Source organism: Accipiter gentilis, chromosome 17 (genome assembly GCF_929443795.1).
Source record: "Accipiter gentilis chromosome 17, bAccGen1.1, whole genome shotgun sequence".
NCBI lineage: Eukaryota > Metazoa > Chordata > Aves > Accipitriformes > Accipitridae > Astur > Astur gentilis.
Window position 1 is genome coordinate 3522620 of NC_064896.1, and position 24483 is coordinate 3547102.

Genomic DNA, 24483 nt, shown 5'->3' on the forward strand with positions numbered 1-24483 from the left:
GGGCCGCCTACTTATAGGATGGCTTTTCGGCTGGCTCGTGCCGCTAAATAAACACGGCGTGTTTGTTTTGGATGGGACCCCTCCACGCACCAGAGGTTACCAGCGTGATGGGGCTGGGAGACAAAAAGGCCATCGCTCCGTTGTCCCTTTTTTTTTTTCTATTTTTTTTTTTTTCTCCCCCTCTGTGTTCGTAACAGCGTCGTCACCGAAGCCAGGGGTGATGCTCCCGTGAGTAAGTGGGTCTCTGGCAGTCAGTGCCAGTTCTCCAAAGTCCACACAGGTTCGTCAGTACAGATCGTTATTTGTCCGTTGAGTAACAGCTCCTACACCACCAGCTCAGCACGTGTCCCAGCCCTGGGGCTTAGCCTGTGCTAAACTCTTAAGCGTTCTGGCAAATTTTGCTTGCACCACATTGCACAGTGACAAAATAAAGCCTGTACGCAACGTTGTGGGGCCTTCACAACAACTGTGCTGCAGAAACACACACTGTTATGCGCAGTTCCATCATTTCAGTACATATCGTTCAACCCTTTAGAGAGGAGTTCAACATCAACACAGGAAATCTTATTTCACTGAAACAGCAGAAGTCAGAGGTCCAGTTCAGAACTGTGGGTCCTCTGTTAAATTCACGTAAGAACAAAAACTCTCCTGCTTATAGCTGTCTCCGCCAGAACATAAATAAAAGTTTGTTAATGGATTTGTAATATTATTTTCTATAGCTGATTTCTTCTAGACCTCTTCAAACAACAAGCTTCCATTATATTTATTCGTGATGGAAGTATGTGATTGTAATTGTTTCAATCAATCCTGAAGTAATACAATGCATCTTATCAAGGAACTATTTTTATGCAAATACATCATATGCAGCAATCTGCGATGGCACTGCGGTTGGTCTTCATTAGAACATGCCCACCACATGCAAGGCTTCGTGATTCCTCATATAAGAGTATCACAATGGTTATCAACATTAATTTTGATGAGTAATTAAGCCAGGGAAGTGGCAAGACCTGCTCCTGCCTGGGAGGTGCGGACCCTGATGCCGTGCGTAGCCTGCCTCACCAGTGCTGGCGACACGTACGTGAACACGGACACAGTTCCCGCTGCTCCACGTCCTGTGAGCTGCTCTAACAGTCTAAATTCTCTCACCATTAACACGTCCATCTCCTCCTTGGCAGACACGCATCCTCTTGGCAGCTTCATGTACTAATACCTAGGTGCCACATGGCCTCGCCTGACACCCCGAAGCAGGCCCTCTTAACTGCCCCGTACTAACTCTGTTCAGTCTCCCACCAACTCTGAGTCTGTCCAACATCATCACCTGTAATCACAGCAGCAAAGCAGTAACATCGGCCAAGAAGCCCAGCTTTATATCAAAAAACCTTCTTGTTCCAAGTGTAGATGTTTGGCTGATGGGCTGTCACATCCCAGCAGAATACTGCAAAGGACGTCCCAGCTTCCCACTGCTGAGCAGAGAGGTCAGTCCTTTGCTGCTAAACAAGGTCCACTGATCTTACAGATTGCTTACAGGCAAAAGGGATTAGAAGTGAGATTCTCTTAGGAGAAAAACTGTTTATTCAACAATAAATGAAAAATCTTCTTAAGACTCAATTTAAAAGAAAGGCGGAGGGAAATTGCTGCTTTCCTCCTGCAGACGTCACTTCACACCCTCAAGCTTGATAGTCCAGCCAGACTGAGGAGGTAGAGGAGATGGAAGCATGTAGGGCAAAGTTATGACCAGTCCTTTACCTGGGGACTTCTGCCACTTCAGAGTCCCTGCAAAACCCAACATCGACACCTGCAGAGGAGGGCAGGGGAAACACTCAGTTGTAGCTCACACAGGTGCTTCTCATTGAACACTCCAGTACACCCAAAACATGTTTGCAGTCTCTGTACAGCATTTCCCACACACTCAAAGCAGTCCTGCACATTTCCACCCATCACTCACAGTGCACAAAAGATAATACATGGGATATTTTGGGGCCAAACCTTTGACTGTAGTTCATTATGTGTGGTTTGTTTTTTTTTTACTGAGAAGGCTTTACCTCTGTTTGTTTAGAGCAAAGGGCACTCTAGCATTTGCGTCACTTACAATTACAGGGGTAGTGTACCTGATTTGAATTTGAGATGCAATACCAGTGATCCCTTCTATGTGTGAGGCTTGTTATTTACTTCACCTCCCTGTGTCAATAGGATCAAAAGACTCTGGGGGAGAAGTGTCTCTGCCTATTCTATGGCAGACTATGAGCCTGTCCTGGCAAGTCCCCTCCAATGTTCTGTGTCAACAGTAAGCTAAAGCCTGGAGAATAACCTGGGATGCTGCAAGGATCTGGAGGGAGGCCAGAGCACCCCAGAACAAGAAGTACGGGATGACAACTTCCACACTCTCCTCAGTTTCCAAATGAAGTCAGGTTGGACCTTCCCAGCCCACATGTGCCCAAGATGGGCTCTGAGCGTGTTATGTTTTTTCCAAGTTCCTTACTTGTGTCGCTGGGGATGGAGTGGGTGAGGACAGCTCCAAAATATTGCCCTGAGGCCAGATGAGAAAGATGGCATAGACAACTGGTCCCTTAGAAGTGTACCTAAGAGAGCAAGAGTTCAGCAAGGTGAGGAGCCCCATAACAGAGAGAACCAGACACAAGCTTGACCTGTCCAGACAGCACAACAACACCAGCTTGCCCACTGTCACCACACAGGGGTCACCTACTCTCCCCTCGTTCCAAAATCTGTCACTTTGGACCCACCATTTAGCCAGTCAGCACTGGCTGATGAAACCCAAACAAAGTCTGTGCATGCTTCCTAAAAGCAAATGTCATTTGCCAATCTGTCCTTGCCTCAGCTTGTGGTCAACAGAGCGGATACGCTGCCTTATCCTGGTAATTGCTCTGCATTTCTAGACTTGGACACACTTGAGGAAAAAGAATAATTCCATTTTGTAGCAATTTCTGGCTCTTAACTCACTATGCCTTAGTCAGTATAAATCTAACAGTTGGGTACTGTTAGTACTATTACTATTATATAACAGCTTGAAAGCAAATATCGCTACATTTACAAACTGTATGTGTTTAGATGAATGACATTTGTGACATTCAAACTAGCCAGGACCACAGCTTAAACAGTCCTGACAGCAGCAGCTTGCAAATTTTTTTAAAGGAAGAGTTGTTTATTTTTCAAATCACTCAAGATGGATGAAGTCCTGATTGTTATTCTCTTCTTTCAAGCAAGATATTCCTTAGGTAACACTCTAGGGCAGTAACTGAGCACTCCAATTGTAGGATATTACCTAAACACCATCTGCACCTGATGGCAACACTTCAGAATGTACCAAATTTAAGAACAAATAAGAAAGAAACATCAGCTCTGGAAGTCCCAGCCCAGATGGTCTGAGCAACGGAGTCCTTACCAGACCGTGTCTGTGCTGTTCTCCATCTGTACTCTCCATGGCTTTGATTCATAAATTGCCTCCCCGTTAGTGTCCAGCCACCTCCCAAGGGCCAGAAGTCTTTCTTGGAAGATGGGAACAATCACCCCTTCTTTTGTAGGTCCCACATTAAGAAGGTAGTTGCCTCCAAAACTCACAGTCTGTACTAGCTCCTGTGACAGATAAACCGTGGTAACAAATTGCATTATCTTCACCTCTGACAACAAAGAAACCTGAGGAGGGCTTTGTCCTCATCAGCTGCTCCTTTAACTCCAGCCTGATTGTATGAAACACATGACAACTCTTTCTGCAAGTAGGATGATGAAGGAAAGCTCTAAATCTCAGTAACTCCCCCACACCTGTTATTTTGATTTCAGATTTCTTACCTCAATGATACTTGCTTCATCCATTAACTCGGCAATGTTCATGTTGCTTCGATAGCCCCAGGAAAGCTTGTCAATGGAGGAGCACATCTCCCACTTGTGAGCTGGCAGGGTCCCTGGCTTGTATTTGTCAGCACAATTGTAGTAGCCTCCATGATGGCAAGAGCAGTTATTACACCAACGATCATTAACAACAACAGTGTCCTGAAAGAAGAAACTCAGCTCAGTAGGGAGAATGTTTTATCTTGGACTTTTCAGCTTGCATTCATCCCTCCTAAGTTAGCAAAGGCATCTAAGTCAGGAGGTAAGCACCTAAACCCCCCTGTGTAATCAATGGAAAGGGAGAGAGGATCCTCCAGGGAAGGCTGAATCCCTCTCTGGGAGAACCTCTCTCTGTTTGCTCAGGTAGAAGTTGAGGCAACAAGGTTCCTGGCCTCTGAGCCTCCCACGTGTGTGCTGTAAAGGACACTATAGTCTTCTCATGGGAGCACAGTGTAGGCTGCTTGTTTTTTTGTGAAAGAATAAAGCACATTTGGCACCTGTCAAGCAGGTTTCTGATTTGATCACATTCATATCTCACTGCTGCCAGACCTTCCATACCCATAAAATGCTAGTGGCCATGAGAGATAGCTGAAAGCGATACCTTGACAGGACTATCGTTATAAAGCCAGGCAAGGAAAGAGGTAGAATTCCAGTATGATTCCGGAGCTTCCCAGTCTCCATCCGACCAAATCAAATCTGGTTTATATCTAACAGAGAGATGAATGTTATTTCAAAATGGCTTATTTACTCCTACCACAAAGGAAGCACTGTGTTTCTTGTGTCTTGAAGACTCCAGCTTCACTTCCTCTTCATATTGCCTGACATTACTGGGAGGTTTATGCTATCACTTTCTGCTTCAAAGCTTTAAGTGAGGTTCTTGCAGCAGCAAAGAATGATGTGTTGATCAAGGCTCAAGAAAGGATGCAATTCTTCCAAAAAACAGAAGTTTGCATCACAAAGGCAATTACGAGGCACATTCTTGACCTAGGACAACAGCCATTCTGAGCAACATGTGCCCAAGCCTTGTATTTTTGTCAACAAGGGGAAGCAAGGCAAGGATGTAAATTCAGAGTGAAATCGCTCTTCTACTCTACTAAATACTAAGCAGCTTGCTCCACTTGCAAAGCCACTCTGCACAAAGGCAGTATTAAAGGGAATTGTTCTTGCATGAAAAATTTGTCCCTACCTTATTCTACAAATTAGACTGTCCGCAGGGCAAATGTGAACCCCTTTTCTAATTACCGCAAATCATCACCGATAAGTAAACAGATTTGCCTTGGCAAAAACTAACATTTGTTATCTCCCTTCTCTGCACCCACTTTGCGTCTTTCTCTACAGTAATGAAACCAGGAATTGTTTTTCTTCCTAACTGTTTGCAGCTCTTACTTTAAGACAAGATCATAAAGTTCTGGCATGGTCTTCTTTAAAACGAAGTTCTGGGTCTTGAAGCCACTTTCTTTGTCAGCTAGATAGAGTGGATTAAACCACTCTAACAGAGAATGATACAGTCCATAGCGTATGTTGCTGAGGATAGAAAACACAGAGGAAAGAGTTACGCTGGCAGTAGGGATTAAGAACCAGTGGCAGATTAGATTACTGGCATTATTATTTCACAGAAGATTTCATGACTCTGCAAGCACTGCTTTCTTCATACTAAACTCATCGTTTTCCGCTGTTTGTCAAGAACAGCCAGGAGAATTTAATGCACACAGATGAAAGGAACAGCAATTTGGCAGTGCCATACCTCTCCCTGAGGGCTTGTCCCAGCTCTCCTACAAGATCTCGGTGCGGCCCCGTATCCAGAGAATTCCAGTTCCAGGACACGGGTGACCCCCAGTTGGTGAAGCCTTCATGATGCTTTGTGGTCAGCACCACGTACCTGAGGGAAAAAAAAGTACTTGACCAGGAAGACAAAGGAACTACCTAAGATACTCTCCAGCCTCACTGGCAAACCCAGTCACTAAAAAAAGCAAGGGACTGAATAACCATGCTGTGAGGAGCCCTCTTTCATTACCCTTTAAATTTAGAAGGAACTACAATAATAATAGAGGCTTTTAATGAATTTTAATGCTGGAAAAGAATGAACAGTCGAGGCTTAGGAAGTAGCAACACCCGCCATCTCCTCAGCACCCTGGGCATGACCCCTCAGGGATCTACAGCACTGGTCAGGGACCCCCAGTCCCTCAGAGGTCCTCAGATTTGGCCCTTCCATCCCCTCAGGGATGCCTGCATCCTCTTGGGGACCCCAGGCACAGCCCCCCCATCCTCTTGTGGCCTTTCTATCCCCTCAGGGACCCCCAGACACGGCTCCTCCATCTGCTCGGTGACCACGGTCCCCCATTCCCTCACAGATCCCCAGAAATGGCTCCCCCCATCCCCTCAGGGACCCCTGTGCACGGCACTCATCCCCTCAGGGACCCTCTGTCCCCTCAGGGACCCCACAGACCACCCCTCCATCCCCTCAGGGACCCTCTGTCCCCTCAGGGACCCCACAGACCACCCCTCCATCCCCTCAGGGACCCTCTGTCCCCTCAGGGACCCCACAGACCACCCCTCTATCTCCTCAGGGACCCCCCAGACCACCCCTCCATCCCCTCAGGGACCCCAATACCTCCACCCCCCCTCCCCGCCAGCACCTGAAGCTGACCTGGCGCCAGCCCGCTGGAAGAGCTGTGCCCACTCGCGGGGCTGGAAGTCGTGGGCGGTGAAGCGGGGCGCGAAGTCCGTGTAGGCGGTGTCGGGGGGGTACCGGCGCTGTACGAAGCGCTCGTAGTCGGCGCGGTGCTCGCCCTGCCAGTGCCACCAGAACCACTCGGAACCCCAGGCCGGGACGGAGAACACCCCCCAGTGCAAAAACACCCCCACCTTGGCCTGGTCGAACCAGGCAGGCAGCGGCCTCGCGTCCAGGCTGGCCCAGTCCGGGCGGTAGCGCGACGCGGCCAACACCGGCCCCAACGCGACCGCCAGCCAGAGCAGGCCGGCGGCCGCCATGCTGCCGCGTGACGTCAGCGCCACGGCTACCGAGGCAACGGCGCCGCCATGGCTACCGAGGCAAACGGCGAGGCGCCGCGGTGGAGCCACCGGTTCGAGGCTGCGGTCCGCCTGGTAGCGGGGCTGGCGGCCTCATTCCTCCCACCCAGCCTGGTTCTGCTGCACTGTAGCCGCCTGCGTGCCTCTTCCTGCGATTTTGAGCCTCTGTGTCCACCCCTTGAGGAGCCAGGAGGGACCCCATGGCCTTGACCCCATGGCATTGACCCCATGGCGGCTTGGCCTCCATGAGACCCCCCTCTCCCCCTGGGCCTCCTCTGCAGCCAGAGCAGGCCCAGGCCCTGGCTCCACAACCCGCACGTGAAGGCCGGGTGCATCCTCTGGGGAAACAGGGCAAAGTCCAAGGGCCTCGTGGCCGTGCAGCTGGCAGCCCAGCCAGGCTCATCCCCGTCAGAGGCGTTTCGGGAGCCGGCAGAAGCCCTGCTGCTCTCCAGGGCGCTGGCAAAGGGCCCTGTCCCACTTTGGTCTCCTTGCATGTTTTGCAGCTAAAGCTGCTGTGTTTGTGTAATTTGAAAAAAACCCAACCCTATCAAGTGCCTCACGCTCTGCCCCAGATTGGGCTTAAACTTGTTGCCTGGAGGAGTTTGTGCCCCAGAGGTTAATGAAAGAAAAGGCTGAAAAATGGCTTTAATGTTTAATCACACAACACCCTACAAACGCCTGCGTGGCACAGGTTAGCTTTCCTTAAATTTGCTGAAAGAAACATGCTGCCTGCAGGGTCCTGTCCGCCTCGAAATCCTCAACAATGACAGAGTCCGTAAGCCACAGTGAGAGTAATTCAGTTTTCCATAAAGAGTTAGACACTAAAATCAACACGATCCTAAAGGCTGTGAGATACAATTAGCCAGGACTGTCTGCAAGTGAGTCCAGAGAAACCACCTCCACCTTTCCCAGCAAGGGCCGAGGTATCTCCTGCTGCTGCCAGTCCTGCTCCTGCAGCGCGGCATTCACCATCGGTGGGAGCTCGTCACGACTTGGTGTTGTTCTCTGCCACCTTTGCCAGGACCTGAAGCCCTTTTGTCACCATGCTGCTAATACATAACACCCCTGAACGGCATTCAAGTCTGGTATAAATAGATGTACCTCTGCTACGTAGCGATGTGCTGTTATCACTTGGCTGATGGTGCTTGTACAACTCTGCCCATGCCTGGTTAAGAGGTTTACAGAATTATGTGACACCTGGGGATTTCTAAAGAACCTGAAGGTCTGCAGAATGTTTCACTTGAGGCTTGCTGTATTTTATGGAGTGTAAAGAAGATACCACTGGGTTAGGAGGTTACTGGTAGAGGGGTGGGAGGCCAGGCAGGAGGAGTTGTCATAAAATACTAGATTCTGCTGTTCTGGGGTATGGCGTTATCCGCTGCCTCATGGCTGGCACACTGACATGGCCCCGGTATCTCTGCAGCTTGGGGACCAGCTGCCTGTGTAAGTCTGCACACTTTATGTCCCAGGGTCTAAGAATAACATCAGCAGGAGCTGGCTCCATGACAGGCCTCTCACCCCTCATCTTCCAGCACCTCCGTAAGAATGGAAAAGAAAAACTAGTGATCCAGACTGTTTCTGCCAGCCTGAGCGTGGACTTTCCACAGCTGCCTCCCTACGTTACACGCATGTCCTCGCAGACTGTCTCTATCACGGAGGACTTGCGGGTGCTTTCTGCTTCTGGGTTTTCCTCAGAGGCCTTCAGCTGCCTCCTGAACCGAGACAAGACCATCCTCAGGGAGGAATATAGCTCCTTGCTCCGCAGGGCATAAATAATGGGATTCACCATGGAATTGAGCAGGCAGAGGGTGCTGCAGAAGGCAAACACCTTGCGCAGGTGATTGCTCAGCCTGGCAAAGATGCTGTAGATCATGAGGATGAGGACCGGAGACCAGCACAGCACAAGGACAGTTAGCACCATGACGAGGGTCTTGGCCAGCATGACGTCCATCCTCATCCTGGTGTTTTGCTTTCCTGCCTGCGCTTGGTGCTTCTCCATGTAGGCCACGTGCTGGTGAGCCCTCCATAGCACGTGCGTATAGGCATAGATGATACACCCCAGCAGGACCATGATGAAGCAGATCCAGCTCGACAGGTAGTTGTCATCCACAAATGGGAACAGCTCGGAGCACGTCGAGTCAAGCACGCAGCAGTTCCAGCCCAAGAGGGGCAGGGAAGCAATGGTCGCACATGTCGCCCAGAGCACCCCCAGGGCTATCCATGCTCTCTTCCTCGTCATGAGGAGCTTGTATTTGGATGGTCGGCTGATGGAGATGTAACGGTCCAGGGCAGTCAGCAGCAAGCTGCTCAGGGAGGCGGAGAAGGATGTGTTCACCCCTCCCAGCTGCAGCAGGAACATTTCTTTAGAGAAATTGGTTTCATTAAAGACATGGAAGTTAACAAAACTGCAGACAAAGATGATGCTGGCCAGAATGTCAGCCAAGGCCAGGCTGCTGATAAAGAGGTAGGAAGGCTTTCTCCTTGTTCTGGGGGAGGAGAAGATCAAGTACAGCACCAAAGAGTTCTCAAAAATGCACAGTGTCCCAAAGAGGCCACACAGTGTGGCAATGCTTATCTTCTGCGCTTGCGTGCTGAGGACCATGAAGCACTCCATGGTGTTCACACTGCATTTGGAGGCGTTTTCATGTATCTTACAACTATCCATTGTAACTAACCGGAGCCAGGAGCTTGCAGACAGCGTTTTTGCTTCCTTCTGCACTTCTTCAGATGCTCTGAAAAAGACCAAGGGGAAGGGGACTTACAGGAGCACAATGAGCAATAAATTCAACCCACTGGAACACATCCCTCCCTTTAGAGGGAAGCACACAAAAGAAAAAGAGCCCAGGGAGACCTACTTTCAGGTCCACGGCCCAAATTCTGGAGGTGACTTCCACACTTTCCCAGCAGAGATCCAGGCTTTATCCCACTGGTGATTTGGCTGAGACCTGTCTACCACTGCCCACGGGTACCACGGCCGTACCACCTCCGTACCACGTCTGTCTCTCAGGCTGTTTCCTCACCACAAGAGGGAAGCAGCAATGCGGAGAATTGCACAGATCCTGGGCCAGCTCTTACCAGTCCTCCGGGATTCACTGCTCAGGGCCAGCAGCAGTGGAAGGGACTGCTCACAGTGACACTGTGCGGTGGCTGGAGACAGGCCCTGGAGAACAGCCTGTCCAGGTGAAGCTGCCCTAGGAGATGGCTGGGATGGAGAAGGATGAGGGATATTGCACTGCCGGGGACTTGGTGTGGCTCATCTGGGAACACAAAGTGCACTTTGAAGCATTTAGTCTTCACCAAAGCTGTCTGAACACATAAAATGACAAGACTGGGTTTATATTTTAAGCTCGCCCGTTGCAGTTTTATAAAGCTCAGCCTCATTAAAGTTGTGTTTCTCCCCCCATAATCCCTGTGTCATGAGTCAGTCTGTCCCATGGTCAGAGTGATTAAAAGTTACTGTTTAACATCAATATTAGAGTGCAAGTTGGACATAAAAATGGGGACATCAAGTTGGACATAAAAATGGGGACATGCAAGAGTTAGACCACCTGAACCTAAGAATTCCTGTCCAAGAGTTAGACCACCTGAACCTAAGAATTCCTGTCCATGCCCAGGCTTAGGTTAATTTTAGCAATATTTTTAGCTTCAGCAGAGATGTGATGGAGGGAAATGCCTTATTTTCCCCTAGGCAGATGTTGAGCTGCTCGATGCACTCTGTGGCAGCAAAGTCATGTTTTTCTCTACACTTCTGCAGCTTAATGCATTTAAATCCCTTCACCTTCATTACACAGATGACCTTGTCCTTCAGATGTTATTTTTCTTCCATTCTTGCTCTTGATTATACTTGTGCTTTAACTAAATGCACTTTCACTGAGGGCTCAGCTGCCTTGTGTTGCCTCATGTACCAGGGGAAACAAGGTCACCCTGGACGGGGTTATAGAGAGCAGATGAAGAGGCGGTTTTTGGATACACTAAAGGTGCCTTATTAGCAGAGAGATGCTGTGTTCTGAGTGCTACACACCAGCAGGTCGTACCACCCTGCTACAAAAGCCCATGGGACAGGAATCGCTTTCCCAAAAGCATCTACCTGGCTTTGAGTATCCAGGATCCCACATCCAGGCAATGGGACCATGAGTTTCCGCTGCTGGAGGAAAGCACTGAGCTGACAGCATTCCCTTTCCCCCAGAACAAACAAACTACTGTCTCTCCCTGCCCTCAGCTCTCTTTCAAAAGAGGAAATGTCCAAAATGTGTGAGCCACAGCAGATGGGATGTGTGAGAGCTACAGCTACCCAGGGAGCGGAGCGAGCGCCCAGGCGGTGCAGGGGCCAGGCTTCTGCGCTGCTGGGCTCCAGGCACCTGTAGCCAACCATCTGTGGTTTCCCTGTCTGTATTTTTGAAATTCAGCAAAGGCAACAGCTGTCTTTAGATGAGACGATAACCAGCAGTGACCAACACGCTAGAAACTTCTGTCCGCAACATCTTAGCAGTGACACGTATTTTATACCTGTCTCCATTACTTCCTTCCCCGGGGATTCCCCATGCCCTGGCAGGCACCACTGTTTCTGTGTTTTGCAGTAGTTGCAAAATGCCCCCAAGCACTTGAGATGCCGCCCAGGAGCTCGTGGAGAAGAGTCTGAGCCCCAGCATTTTGCTCCTGCCTGCCTGTTGGGGCTCGAACTCTGGGGGTTGCAGGGCGTTCGGTGCATATTACAGCCAGAGCAGCTCAACCCTGATTTGCAATTCTTGACATATCAGACTGGAGGAGTCCTGGACTTTGGGCTGAAATGTGGCTCAGCATTGCAGCAAGCCTCTCTCTTACATCAGGCTCTGGCATGGGGTAATCGTGCAGGACCGGAGATGTTGCACTGTAATCTCAGCACTCTTGTTTCCTGCAACTCTTCACAGAAACACTACAAGGGTAGCAGTAACTACTAACTGTTGTTATTAAAGCTGACAACATCTCTCCCTCTAGAGAGAAGCAGATTTAGCAGACAGATGGACTTTGACATATCTCGGGGCTCACCAGGGGCCAGCAACTGTCTCCTCGAGTATCCAAAACTCCCCAACCAAAACTCCAGCATCCAAACCAAGACATCTCTTAATTAAGCAGACTCCAACATCACCTTGACATCTATTAATTGCAGCCAGCATTCCCAGGACCATCTTAAATTCTCAGTATCTGCAGTTGTGCAATGTCCAACGAACATACTCAGGAGCTTGGAAACTGCCCTGAACACTGAGCAAGAGACTGACGGCCAGCAAAACACTATCCCTCATGTCACATTGCTTGGGGAGAGAGAGAATTTGGTTATAATGGCAAAATAACTCCTGCACTGACTGTTCTGGTACAGCTCTCTCCATTACGCTGACATAATTCAGATAAGCCCTCAGGTTCAAATACTGTGCTGGGCTTGTAGCAATGAGCCAGCCAGCCCAGACCTTCTCTTCCCACATCTGTTGTGTCTCAGGCTGAATGACAAGGATGAATCTCTTTGCAATTTTGACTGAACTCCCCCAAATCCTCCTTCCAGCTCCCGTGTCTGTGAGGGAAAGCACCGAGCTTTGCTCCAGCACAAGATCTCTTTTGCAGAGGCTCCAGAGCGTGCAAACACAGGCATTGCCAAGAGCCCCTCTCCTTGCACTGCCTGTTCCTTTTTTTTTTTTTTTTTTTTGGCCATAAGGCTGCTTTTTCCTGCCCAGGGGACATTTTTCTCTTGTCAGATGGGCTCATGGATTCAACCATTTGTTTGTTCATGCCCACTGCATCCTGCATGCTTCAGCTTCTGGGAAACAGCCAGCCCATATCTGGATCCCAGGGGAAAGCTGATCTGCAGTATCCTCCATGGGGCAAATCCCACTTCCAGGGTGGAAATCCCCTTCCGAGGGGCAGCAGCTCCACCTCCCTGGGAATTACAGCCCCAGGCACCACTGTGCATCCACACCACAACCAGCCCAACTAGCCCAGAGGGTCCCTGCCTGATGTTTCAGCTCAGCAATGAAGAGTGAAGGGGCTTCTTACCCTCCTATAGAGCCAAGGGGCTGCCGGACAGAGAGATGGGGTCTCTGGGAGCTGCAGGACCCAAGCAGGGATTTCCTGGGCCTTTGCACAGGATTAACTCTCCTACCAGCACGACAAAGTGTCTCCTGCCAGCAGGATCTCCCAGGGTGGGGAATATTCTGCCAGAATAAAGTGATGGAAACCCCGTCTCTTGCAATGGAGAACCCCCCCGAAACAGTGCCAGTAACAATAGCCCCAGGAGGCAGCAAATGGAGGCAATGTACTGAACGAACAAGAAGCCCAGCTATTAGGAACAAAATGCAGATAAGAGATTTGGGAATGCAATATATTTCTGATACAGCCTTACTGATTGCAAAGTCTGCCTGGAAGCCGCAGAGAAACCTTCCCCCCATTAGATCTGCTTGTGAGCCCACTCACTCCAGCCTAATAATTCCACTGGCTTCGGTGGAAATTAAATCTACAAGTAAAAAAAGTCCTTTTCCATTTCAGTGCATTGCTGCAATTCATTTCAGCTGTCAGACTGACACTGCCTTGCATGCAGCAGCACCATTTCTAATATCACTGGGGATGGTTTCTTCATTTATGGAGATATCTCAGAATCCTTGTGATTAATAAGTTAACATATTGGTTGCTTAGATAATGTAAAATTAAATTTTCCTGCTGCAATCAGTGCAATGGGCCTGCAGCACTCTGAAAGCACTGGTCTTGAATATTTAATCACCAGAATTTCTGAGATATTTGATCTTTACAATAAAATAAAATGTCTTAAGTGATCACCTAACATGAACCAGTGAAGTGATTTATGTAAAAATTGTCATTAATGCTTGGACATTTCACTTGCTGAAAAGGTAAAATATCTTTTTGCTTTACAAATATTTTGGTTTGTACATGATTTCTGGTTTTAGTTGCAGGAGAAGTTTTGCCAATATTTTGGAAATAGCTGTTCATCCCGGTTTGTCCCTCTGACCATATTAAATAACGCTGAGCAGAGTTACCTCCCTGATGTAAGAACTGTCTGGCACAAATGCCACACTGAAGACTATACGCTTTATTTCTATTCAGAGTCCGGTTCTGTCCCTGTGTGACTGCTTGGGGTGACAGCAGTCGAAGCACAGGGGTGTGTGGGTGCAGAGCAGCACTGCGAAAGCCAGTTTGGGTACAAAGCATGGCAAGACAGAACTTCTCTCACTCCACCAAAACCACCACACACGGAGTCGTAATAAACACTAACTCATGCAGAAGGCTCAGCCGGAGAGCTCAGTATCATACTCATGCTTGTGAGATATTTGGAAATACCTCTGACATATCCAACATTAATATTTCTTAAAACCAGCTGTAAAGAGTTAGTCCCCAGTCTGCTATTTAAAACCTTACCTTTCATGTTCTTGTTAAGAAAGCATTCATCCTAAAAACCAATTTTCCCACCCTTTGTTACACATTGCATTGCAGTTTATCCTGAATAACACCGGGAATCTCCCTGTAACAAACCCCGCATGGCGGAGTCTCCCCAGGCTGCCTGTGTGCATGTCAGCACCGTGGGCTCAAAGATTTTACGTGTTTTACTGTGAGAAAAAGGATCCTTGGCTGCAGGGTCTCCCCACGGGTTAACAAACGCAAACCACTCACCTCCTTCTGCTCACATCGCGGGCTGGGGATGTTTGGGGGCTTCCCATCCCTCCAGCTCTCAGGGCAGTTTGTGCAGCTGCAGATGGCTCCTGCTTCCCTCTACTTTCACATCACTTCTGGTTTCATCTGGGTGTCTCGTACCATTCTGTTTTATTCCCCTGGGCTGGAAATCCATCAGTGCAAATCCTTCCTTGGGTTTCTTGCTCTCTTTCACATTCTTCTGGTGAACGTGTGTCAGGTTTTCTTTCCTTCCCCACTTCCCCTCTGGGTCTTGTGTTCTGCTTCTGACTGTTAGCTAGTGCCACATCTCACAACCACCCTAGCCCTCCGACTCACTCAAATAATTTGCTCACTCCCTCCAATTCCTCCACGTACCTGCAGTGTTTGAGGTAAGAGACATTCGGGGTCTTTTCCAGATTTCTCTGGGGAAGTGGAAGAGGAGGGGAAGGAAAAGAGCTAGGAGACAGACATGGTAATATCTGGATATTCCTGGCTGCATGCAGGTCTAAGAGCAAGCTCAGAAATCTGCTGTCTACATGGTTGCCGGTCCCATTAACAGCAAGAACCTCACCTCTGTGCCCCTGAAAGTGGACTATTTGCAGGTTGTTCTGCTGCTGCTGGAAAGCAGGGACAGCTGCCGGGTGACACCAGAGCACCGGGGAGAACATCGCCTGTTACTTGAGGCTCCACGTCAGTGGGTAGAGGCAAGTTTGCCCAAAACCCCAAAGGAATTGGCCACATTGTGGTTGGGTAAAGACCATACAACCTATAGTGAGGAGCACAGGCTGCAAAGGAAAGGCCGTGTTCCTTAGCCCCCGATGGACCCTGCCCCGCCGCAGGTCCCGCTCTGACATCCGACAGAGCAGCCGCATCCTCCTCCCACAGCTCCATCCCAGCACCATGAACCCGTCTTCTCCCAAGCGGGAACTCAACCTTCCCTCCTGCTTGGATCCCAGTTGCCCCCATTCGTGATGGTTTTGAATAGCAGTTACATCTCCTGCTCTCCAAATCTGTGCTTCACATATTTCCCCTCTGCCATTATTTGTGGCTCAGGAGTTTCCCAGCAGCTGCTGGAGCTCAGCCATGCGCCCGCGTTCAGCGATGCTCGGCTGCCCTCTCCAGGGGAGCCCGCAACACTCGTGGGGACATTGGCCTGCAAACACTTGAGAAAGAGGCAGAATTGGGAACCCAGAGCTTCCTCTTGGCCCCTGGCCAGGAAAAAGGGGGTTCCACCGCTCATAGGGGTGCTCAGGCACGGCTGGGACCTGCCTGACCCTCCCGATGCTGCTCAGGGCTGGGCGGTTTTGAAAGCCCCTCTCTGAATCTCATGTGTGGAAACCACAATAAAGGTGAAAGGCTGCACGGACTATTGTATAAGCAAAGGAGAAGGGGCAGGTTAGCAGCTCCGTCACAAAAACCAATGGCTTCCATTTCGGTTCCCATGAACTGACAGATTTTCCTTTGCAAGAACAAATACGAGACTGTAAAGAGCTAGTGAAAAACAAAAAGATATTTTATACTAGCCCTGAGTTTGAAAAGCAGCACTCAGCCCCAAACTATTCCCGGCTCTTACCACAGCTTCACATCCAGCAGGATACTGTGAAATACAAGCCCAACTTTCCTTTATCTGCAAAGAGAGCTGTTCTGTCAAAGGAGTGCATGTTGTAAGAAAGCAACATTATTACTGCAGCATAGCTAGAAGCTTGTAATTTGGTTTCTGGACTCTCTTTTACAGCAAAAATTGTCCTGTCAGAGTAAAAGAAAACCATTAAAGGCTGACTTCTGTAATGTAAGGGCTTCTTGTTCCCCTTTAGCTTGGATTTTTATCCCCTTGGCATCAGCTGTAGCTCACACAGCTGTGAATAGCCCTGGTTTGGGAACCCCCCCACACTCAGGGTCAGCATCTGGAATCAATGATCAGCTTCACATTCCCATAAAGGTCGTGTTCTGCTTTTGTCTTTTTGCCTGCTGGCACTGAGCAGAAGTAGTCAATACATACAAGGAACTAAAGGAACACCACCACTACAAAGAGAATCTAAGAGACTACCTTGGCTGGGTGAGGCTTTAAATGGCCTCTCTCTCAATTGGGAGGGGTTGCCTGAATTCAGTGCACCTGATTTTACGGTATTTAAGCCAGAAGCACAATCAGATGTAATTGAGCTGTTATGTAGGTAGTGGTGCAAGGTTTTGCTGAGCTCTTCAGGGCAGTCTTGGCAGCAGTTTGAATTTCTTGCCTTGCTGCTAGTAGCTGTACCAGATCTCTGCAAGTGAATGATGCTGAGCAGAACTGGCAAGTGGGGGAAATCACCTTGGAAGGAATGCTCTCCCTGCAGACCCTACACAGGTACTAGCTCTGGCTGCAGAGGTGTCTGGCTGGTGGGCACCCCAGCTTACTGGGGTGCAGGAAGGGCTGGGGATGAATTTTGGTGAGCTGCTAGTTCTGGTCCTGCAGTGTGCTGGAGGGAAAGTTAAAAAAAAAAAAGCTGTGGAGGCAATGGGGTAAAGGGCTTACGAGCTTGGTCTTGCTCAGTAGTAGTGTTTCTGTCTCCAGAGCAGTAGGGAACAGCCCCCCTGGGGCTGCTGTTAGGACAGAGCTCATGTGATGTGGCACTTAGTCACCAGCACTTGTAGAAAGTGTGGTTGTGCTTTGTGGGAGGACAGTGACTTGCTTGTGTTTCCCTGACTGTGGTGTTTGCTGGGGCTGAATTTGAAAACTGAGTGGCCCAGACAGGGCTGAGGGTGGAGGCACTGCTCATGTTGATAAGGTGTGAATCAGAGAGCCAGTGTGACTTTATAGTGCACTCTTAGAGGAAATGTTTGGAAAAAAAACAGACTTACTCTCTTGTATAGCCTAGCTCATGTGAGCAAAGCAGGGCTTGTCTGAGTTTGCCCTCTGTCCCTGTAAGGCAGTGCCGGTGCCCTGGGTGAGCTGTCCTGCTGCAGAACCACCTCTGCTTGCTCTTGTGTGGTGAGGTGTGTTGAGGGTGGAAATGTTTTTTCCTGCTGATAGGATATGAACTAGGCATATTGATTTAAATGGGCTGAAGGTTCCTGTAGGCTTTTGTGACTCAGTGCTGGTGTGAATTTGAACAGGGAGCTGTTGAGACATAAAACCTACAGGGTGTGACTCAGGAGTCATGCCTGGATGTGCTTTTGTTTACAATGTTCAGACATCAGCTGCAATGAAGCTTCTTCAGCACAAGCCCTTTGAACTCCCATGAGCCATAAGGCTCAGGGCTTGGATAACTGATCTTCAATGAGCTGTGTGAATCCATGCTGTTTTCACTCCTGGTGCCGAGTTTGCTGTGTTCTGTGTATATGTATATATACAAATGTGCATGCTGCAGTCATGCAGAAGAGATATGCTCTCACACACTCCTAAGCATGTAACTAGTTTTAGCAGTGATGAGGAGAAAGCTTAGTCTGGAGCTGATGCAACTCAGGTACTAGTGGACACTGACTTCATATCTATAGCTTGTATAGAAAGTCTCTTTAGGTATCCTGCCTCTGCTTTACTTAACAACAAACTTATAAGGAGCTTGAAGCAATTAAAGTACATAGTCTTACTGAATTGTTGGGGTGCTTGCCTTGTACCTCTATTTACTCTGGAGAGATTAAAATATCCACCTAGTTCCTGTAGATCACTGCTGTGGATTTCCTGAGCTTTATTTGATCGAGGAACAGGGTTCTTCTGCCAAACAGAATAAGGCATATTCTGAATGTTACTGTATACTCAATACTTTCATGCATTTTTTAAGAAAACAGAAATTCAACACATTTCCCACATGAGGAAAACTTAGGTAGATTGTTACCCTGGTTAATGTTTGGCTCAAATGGAAACATCTAACTAGTTTCAAGTGTGTCATGGGACTCTTGGTAACCCCAAGGTGTTTACTTTTTATGGCTCTAAAAATCATGTACCACTGAAAGCTTGTCACCTGTGGAATAAAACTGGGGCAATGGTTCACTAGTGACTTAAAAAATGATTCATCTGTGTTGCTTAATTCTTGCAGCATCCATCAGTGGGTAGTTCCACTGAAATGCTCTGGCATGAATATGTGCATGGCTAGATCCATCTTGATCACAGCTGGAAGCATTTCAGTTAGTGGCTAATGAAGCTCTGGGGACTTTGTCTTTACTGGAACTTCTGTGCAAATTGCTAGTTGTTGCAATGCCAGCACAGATGGAGCTACTTCCCTGGGCTGGTATTAACACTTGCTTTGAGAGGGAATGGAGATGCCAAGTGAAAAATAATAGTGGCTAGGGACAACCTTGAGTTGTTTCACTGTGGCAGCAAAAGCATGGTGGAGGCCTGAGAGGAGGATTTGAGTAATGTAGATCCCACCAAAGAAATTGGCTCCCTGGGAACGTGAAGAAACTCAGTTATTGGAGTCAGTCTTGGATTACCTGGAGGAAGCGGAATAATCCAGATTGAGCAGACACTTGCACAATAGAAAAAAACATGTACAACAGGTTGTAAGAGCATGTATCAAAGGTGTAGTGGAGCTGAGGTCATTAAGTCTGTGTTGTCACGTGGCAGCACACAGCAAAGTCAGGTTTGCAGGTGCTACCCTGTTTAAGCAGCGTGTTTGAGGGCACTGTCTCTTGGACATTGTCTTCGGCAGATGGAGGGCTGCATGGTGTGAATGGTGGGCTTGAGCTGTGATCCAAAGAAACTAACTCAATAATCTGATTAACTATTAAGTAGGTATTCTTTATTGGCAGCGCTGGGTGCACGGGGATCACTCCCCCTATCATGCACACCATCGGGCCTAATTGTGCAGGTTAAGTACATGTTCTACATACATATTCAGTAGATTTCCGAGAAGTGTTATACATATTCATTAGTTTTCTGGGGAACTATTAGCATATGCAAATGACCTTTACGCAGGCACATTGAAGGTCTCTGGTTGTCTCCAGGAGTCCTCTGGTGGTCTTCCATGGTCTTCCTCACTTGTCCGCTACTTGACCCTCCTCAGGGGATTCTGCGCAGTATGGTCCTTTACATGTTTTGATACCTCTTATCCTAAAGAATGTGTGTTAGTCCCTAAAATGATGCTTGTTAGTGCTCTTATTATCCAAGTTTTCATTAGTGATGTAAAACCATATGGCTAGTTTAAGCTAAATTATCTACAAGGATGAGAACAAAGGCAGTAGTTCTTATCTTTTCTGGCCCTATCTATTCAAGCAAGGCCTCTCCTTGTGCCTTTTCAACAAGATTGTAAATTCATGAAACATTTAATTAAGTTTTGTGATTACTTATGGCTCCCTCTGTTTGATATATCAGTCCTTGACAAGTACCAGTCTCTGACAGGCTTAATCCTTGACAAACACCAGTCCTTGGTATGTAAAGTTACAGAGATAATTGAGATGAGCTAGATCACTAAGCCGTTCGTTCTCTGTATCAATCCCCCCTTTTGTTTAAACCTTTGCAAATTCTTTTGCAACTATAGGATTCTACTACTTCCGAGAGACCGTGTAAAATATTTTCCAGTTTCTACTTGATGTCTGATTTTATTTCATCTCCAACTTCCATAATTTTCTACTGTGCCCTGACAACACCACACAAAACACTTAAGCATAATGCAGACCATCATTCCTAAATCATTAAAATTATAACTATAATAAAAATTTGCTTTAGCCACCCAAAATTTGGCAGCCAGGATGTTGGTTTATCCCACAAGTCTTTAAATCCCCATGAGAGGTCATCCTTTGTTATCTCATGTAGTATTTTGGTCTGTTTCTAAATTTCTAAGTCAGTGGAGATCCTTCCACTTTGATCTATGTACATGTAACAACTTGTATTTATAACTGCATACTCCACCATGAAGTCAATAATAAATCTAATGCCATTCTATTTTGTAGCACAATTTGAGATAAGCTAGATATCTCTAATTGTTGAGCTCTTATCACATCAATTGTTCTATTCTCAAGGTTTTCTATTACTGTCAAAATATTAACTATGGCTTTTTTAACTCACTCCTAACCATGGCAGAAACCATTGGACAAAACTATGAAAGGCAGTAGGCTTCTTTACCAAAGGATTCTCAACATCCCATCTAATCCTTTGAAAGTGTGTTAGCACTCACTCTTATGGTGGAGAACATTGTATAGTCGTATTTGGAACCACTGCTCCCAAAGCACAGGTTCCCATCCAATTCTTTGGTAGAACCTTCCGGACAGTATCACTGCATAGCCAGTACCATCCTTTTCCTTCCAGCACTGGCCATGTTGTAATATTAATGAAAATTGAGGTTCCAATATCTATAGTTTTGTTGCACACTGTATGATTACCCAGATATGTCCCATTAGCACAGTCAATTTTTCCCAGTCCTCTAGGTGGATTACATCTCTGTACACATGTACAATAAGGCTTCTGGGCCTCAGGACTAGTTATTTCTAACCTCCGAACTTTGTCATTGCCAGTATACCATGTGTTATTTTCCCAAAGAGCAGCCCAGGAGTGATTACTTGGTATTGGGATACCAATTAGCAAGATTCCTTTTCCCCCTTGTTCTGGCATGTGAGTACATATCCAACAGTCAGTTCTGTTCAGGATTTGGGAAACACTTTGTGTCAAGGAAAAATATGAGTTCAAGTTCTATCAAACTTCATTTAAACCAAGTAATAATCATGCTACCATCATGATCTGGAGAATCGCAGACATGTGGGTCCTGTAGGGATGACTGTCCATGGCCTCTCAGGTGTTCTCTTCACTCTAGAATAGTGAATCCAAGCTGGCTGTTCTTTGATCTTAATGGCAGTGAAGGTCTTCAGCAACACTTGGTAGGGTCTGTCCCACTTCTCCTCCAGAGGTTGTCCTGAAAAAATCTTTATACATACATAATCACCTGGTTTAAAGGGATGGATTGGTTGATCTAACTCTCTAGCCCTAGTTCCTAAAACTTGTTTGTTTATATTTTCCAACTGCTTTTGGAGGGATACCATGTAGTCACACAAATACCCTACACCCAATTGGGTTAATTCTTCTCCTGTAAATCAAAATTGATATGGTCACCCATACAACGTTTCAAAAGGACTTAAGTTTTCCTTTGTTTTTGGTTTTACTCTCATTCTGAGCAATGTCAGGGCAAGAGATTGTGGCCAAGTTAGATTAGTCTCTTGACCAATTTTTGCTATCTGTTGTTTAATTAAATGATTCATCTTTTCAGCTTGCCCACTTGCTTGAGGTCTATATAGAGTATGTAACTGCCAGGCTATTCCTGAAATTTTGCTCACCTGTTGTACTCCTTTGGCACAAAAATGAGAACCTCGATCAGAAGATATTGTTGCTGAAATTCTGAAATGAGGAATAATTTCATTCAACAATATCTTAGTTACTCTTGCTTTGTTTGTTCAGCAGGGGAAAGCCTCTGGCCAGCCTGAAAATGTATCAGTCATGACTACAAGTATTGGTACCCTCCTTTTCTTGGGAGCTCTGAAAAATTAATTTGCCACTGTTGTCCTGGATAATTTTCTTTGCCAGTTATCCCCAGCTTTACTTTATTTGCCACATTAGAGTTATGTAAACAAATTTCACAGTGTTGAGATATTTGTTTCACCATTGTATACAGATTGCATCCTATTAATTTCTGATTTAAGCTTTTGTACAGTGCATCTGCTCCCCAATGCATCTTATTATGCTCAGTTAAAACTACTATCCATATTAAGTTGGATGGTATTACTATATGATTATCTGCTAAATGAACCAATCCATCTGGCTCTACTTTGCCATCCAGATCTTCAATTAATTTTAAGTCTTCCTTCAAATAATTTGGTTTCTGATTTGTACTTACAGTTTGGATTTTACTGTCTGGTATTAAGGATGATGCCTCTGCTTCCACTTCTTCTGCCACTTGCCTAGCCTCATATCTGCTAGCTGATTTCCAATTTCTGAATCAGTGTTTCCTTTTTGGTGTCCTTGACAATGCATAAGTACCTTTTCTGGTTGCTTCACAGCTTCTAATAGTTTTAAGATTTCTTCTGCATGCTTTATGTGCTTTCCTTGAGCAGTTAGCAATCCTCGTTCTTTCCAAATTGCACCGTGAGCATGAACTACTCCAAATGTATATTTAGAATATGTCCAAATGTTTATCCTTTTCTCTTTTGCCAATTCCAATGCTCAGGTGAGGGCAATTATCTCTGCCTTTTGGGCTGAAGTTCTGGAAGGCAAGGACTTAGTTTTGATTACCTGTTGGGTGGTTGTGATTGCGTATCCTGCTTTATGTTGTCCCTGTTTTATAAAACTACTCCTGTCGGTACACCAGGAGTTTTCAGTGTCCTCCAGAGGTTCTTTGAGGTCTGGTTGACTGGAATATATAGCTTCTACTGTTTCTATGCAGTCATGTGTCACTGGCTCATCCAAAGTTCCACTAAGAAAAGAGGCTGGATTGACAATGTTAGTAACTATAATTTCTATGTCATCTTGTTCTACTACCGCTGCTTGGTACTTTAAGAATCTCTGGGGCGAGAGCCAATGGCTTCCTTTTTGTTCCAAAATCGCTGAAACTGTATGGGAGACTAACACTGTTATTTTCTGTCCCATGGTAAACTTTCAGGCCTCTTGAATATTGATAACAACTGCTGCAACAGCTTGAAGGCAGCCAGGCCATCCTTTGCTTGCCTTGTCCAGTTGTTTGGAGAAATAAGCTACTGCTTGTTTATAGGGACCAAGTCTTTGTGCTAGTATTCCCAAGGCTATTCCTTGTCTCTTATGAGAAAACAGCCAAAACTGTTTTGAAACATCCAGCAGTCCCAGAGCAGGAGGTCTCATTAGTTCTTATTTATCAATAATCTGTAAATATATGTCAAAAGGTGACACCAACCTGTCATTCCCAGAAAGGTCCGCAGTTCTTTTACTGTTTGGGGCTCCAGGGTTCAGCAAAAGGCTGCTTTTCGCTTGATCCTGAGCTCCCGTTGTCCTCCCAAGATTTCAAGTCCCAGATAAGTCACACGCTGTCGAACCAGCTGGGCTTTCTGTTGAGAGACTTGATATCCACTTAAATCCAAAAAATTAATAAGATTCGCAGTCCATTGAATACAGCTTTCCCTGGTTTCGGTAGCTATTAAGAGATCGTCCACATATTGTAACAAAATTCCTTCATTGTCTGAAGATACTCGAGTTTCAAGCACTTTTGCCAATTGATTTCCAAAGATAGTGGGGCTATTCTTAAAGCCTTGGGGTAATACTGTCCAGGTTAGATGAGTTTTCCTTCCAGACTCAGGATTCTCCCATTCAAAAGCAAACAAATTCTGACTTTCTCTGGCTAAGGTCAGACAGAAGAAGGCATCCTTCAAATCCAGCATGGTAAACCAAACTTGGTTATCTTTCACCTTTGTTAACAAGGTATATGGATTTGCAACTACCAGATGTATATCTTCAGTAATCTTATTTATTGCTCTTAGATCTTGGACCAACCTATAACTTTTCCCATCTGCCTTTTTGATTGGTAGTAGGGTGTATTATATTCTGATTCACACTCAATTAATATTCCATATTGTAGAAACATCAATTATTTCCTTGATACCCTTCCTATCTCTAATTTCAGGGGATATTGCTTAACTTTGACAGGTTCTTCTCCTGGTTTCAGCTTAATTACTATAGGGGCTATGTAAAAACGCAGCTTTTCCTGGAACCTTGGAGGCCCAGACTCCAGGATATACTTGATCAACAATTTCTGGAGGTACTTCAAGTTTTGGTTCAGCTTGTATTAATGCCAAGCTTAAAATGTTAATTAGCTGGTCTTCCTTGATTTTTAATTCCATTTTTCCTTTTTCAAAAACAATTTCTGCTTCCAATTGTTCTAGCAAATCGTGACCTAACAAGGATTTTGGAGACCCAGGCAAATACAAAAATTTATATATTCCTAACTGTTTATCCAATTTATATTTAAGTGGCTTTAGGAAAAAAGCTTTTTTCCTGCTGGCCAGTAGCTCCCACTACAGTCACAAACTCTTCATCCT

General features: G+C 46.5%; 2 protein-coding genes across 5 annotated transcripts; both read right to left on the reverse strand.

Moving 5' to 3' along the window:
- Positions 1–71: 71 nt before the first annotated feature.
- Positions 72–6860, reverse strand: FUCA1 (alpha-L-fucosidase 1). Its single transcript, XM_049820451.1, has 8 exons — positions 6491–6860; positions 5588–5722; positions 5230–5367; positions 4445–4550; positions 3805–4005; positions 3401–3591; positions 2480–2579; positions 72–1795 (listed from the first exon to the last, which is right to left on the reverse strand). Exons 1-8 carry the CDS (start codon positions 6832–6834, stop codon positions 1655–1657), a joined length of 1356 nt encoding a protein of 451 aa, XP_049676408.1. The 5' UTR covers positions 6835–6860; the 3' UTR covers positions 72–1654.
- A 705-nt stretch (positions 6861–7565) lies between these two features.
- CNR2 (cannabinoid receptor 2) lies at positions 7566–14893 on the reverse strand. Of its 4 annotated transcripts, none has more exons than XM_049820091.1 (3): positions 14521–14893; positions 9729–10130; positions 7566–9605 (listed from the first exon to the last, which is right to left on the reverse strand). In XM_049820091.1, exon 3 carries the CDS (start codon positions 9536–9538, stop codon positions 8489–8491), a length of 1050 nt encoding a protein of 349 aa, XP_049676048.1. In that variant the 5' UTR covers positions 9539–9605; positions 9729–10130; positions 14521–14893; the 3' UTR covers positions 7566–8488. The 4 variants fall into 4 exon arrangements, with proteins under 4 accessions (XP_049676048.1, XP_049676047.1, XP_049676046.1 ...); XM_049820090.1 differs by having other exon boundaries at positions 9949–10179; XM_049820089.1 differs by having other exon boundaries at positions 9729–10179.
- Positions 14894–24483: the final 9590 nt, after the last annotated feature.

Bases quoted from the DNA above. Each gene is read 5' to 3' on its own strand.
- FUCA1 (XM_049820451.1), bottom strand. From the start codon at position 6,834: ATGGCGGCCGCCGGCCTGCTCTGGCTGGCGGTCGCGTTGGGGCCGGTG. The intron at 5,368-5,587 runs GTATGGCACTGC...TTCTATCCTCAG, and splicing joins GGACAAGCCCTCAGGGAGAG to CAACATACGCTATGGACTGT. The intron at 4,006-4,444 runs GTATCGCTTTCA...TTCTTCTTTCAG, and splicing joins ATAACGATAGTCCTGTCAAG to GACACTGTTGTTGTTAATGA.
- CNR2 (XM_049820088.1), bottom strand. From the start codon at position 14,567: ATGGGAAGCCCCCAAACATCCCCAGCCCGCGATGTGAGCAGAAGGAG. The intron at 9,606-14,520 runs GTGAGTGGTTTG...GGTCTTTTTCAG, and splicing joins CGCGATGTGAGCAGAAGGAG to AGCATCTGAAGAAGTGCAGA.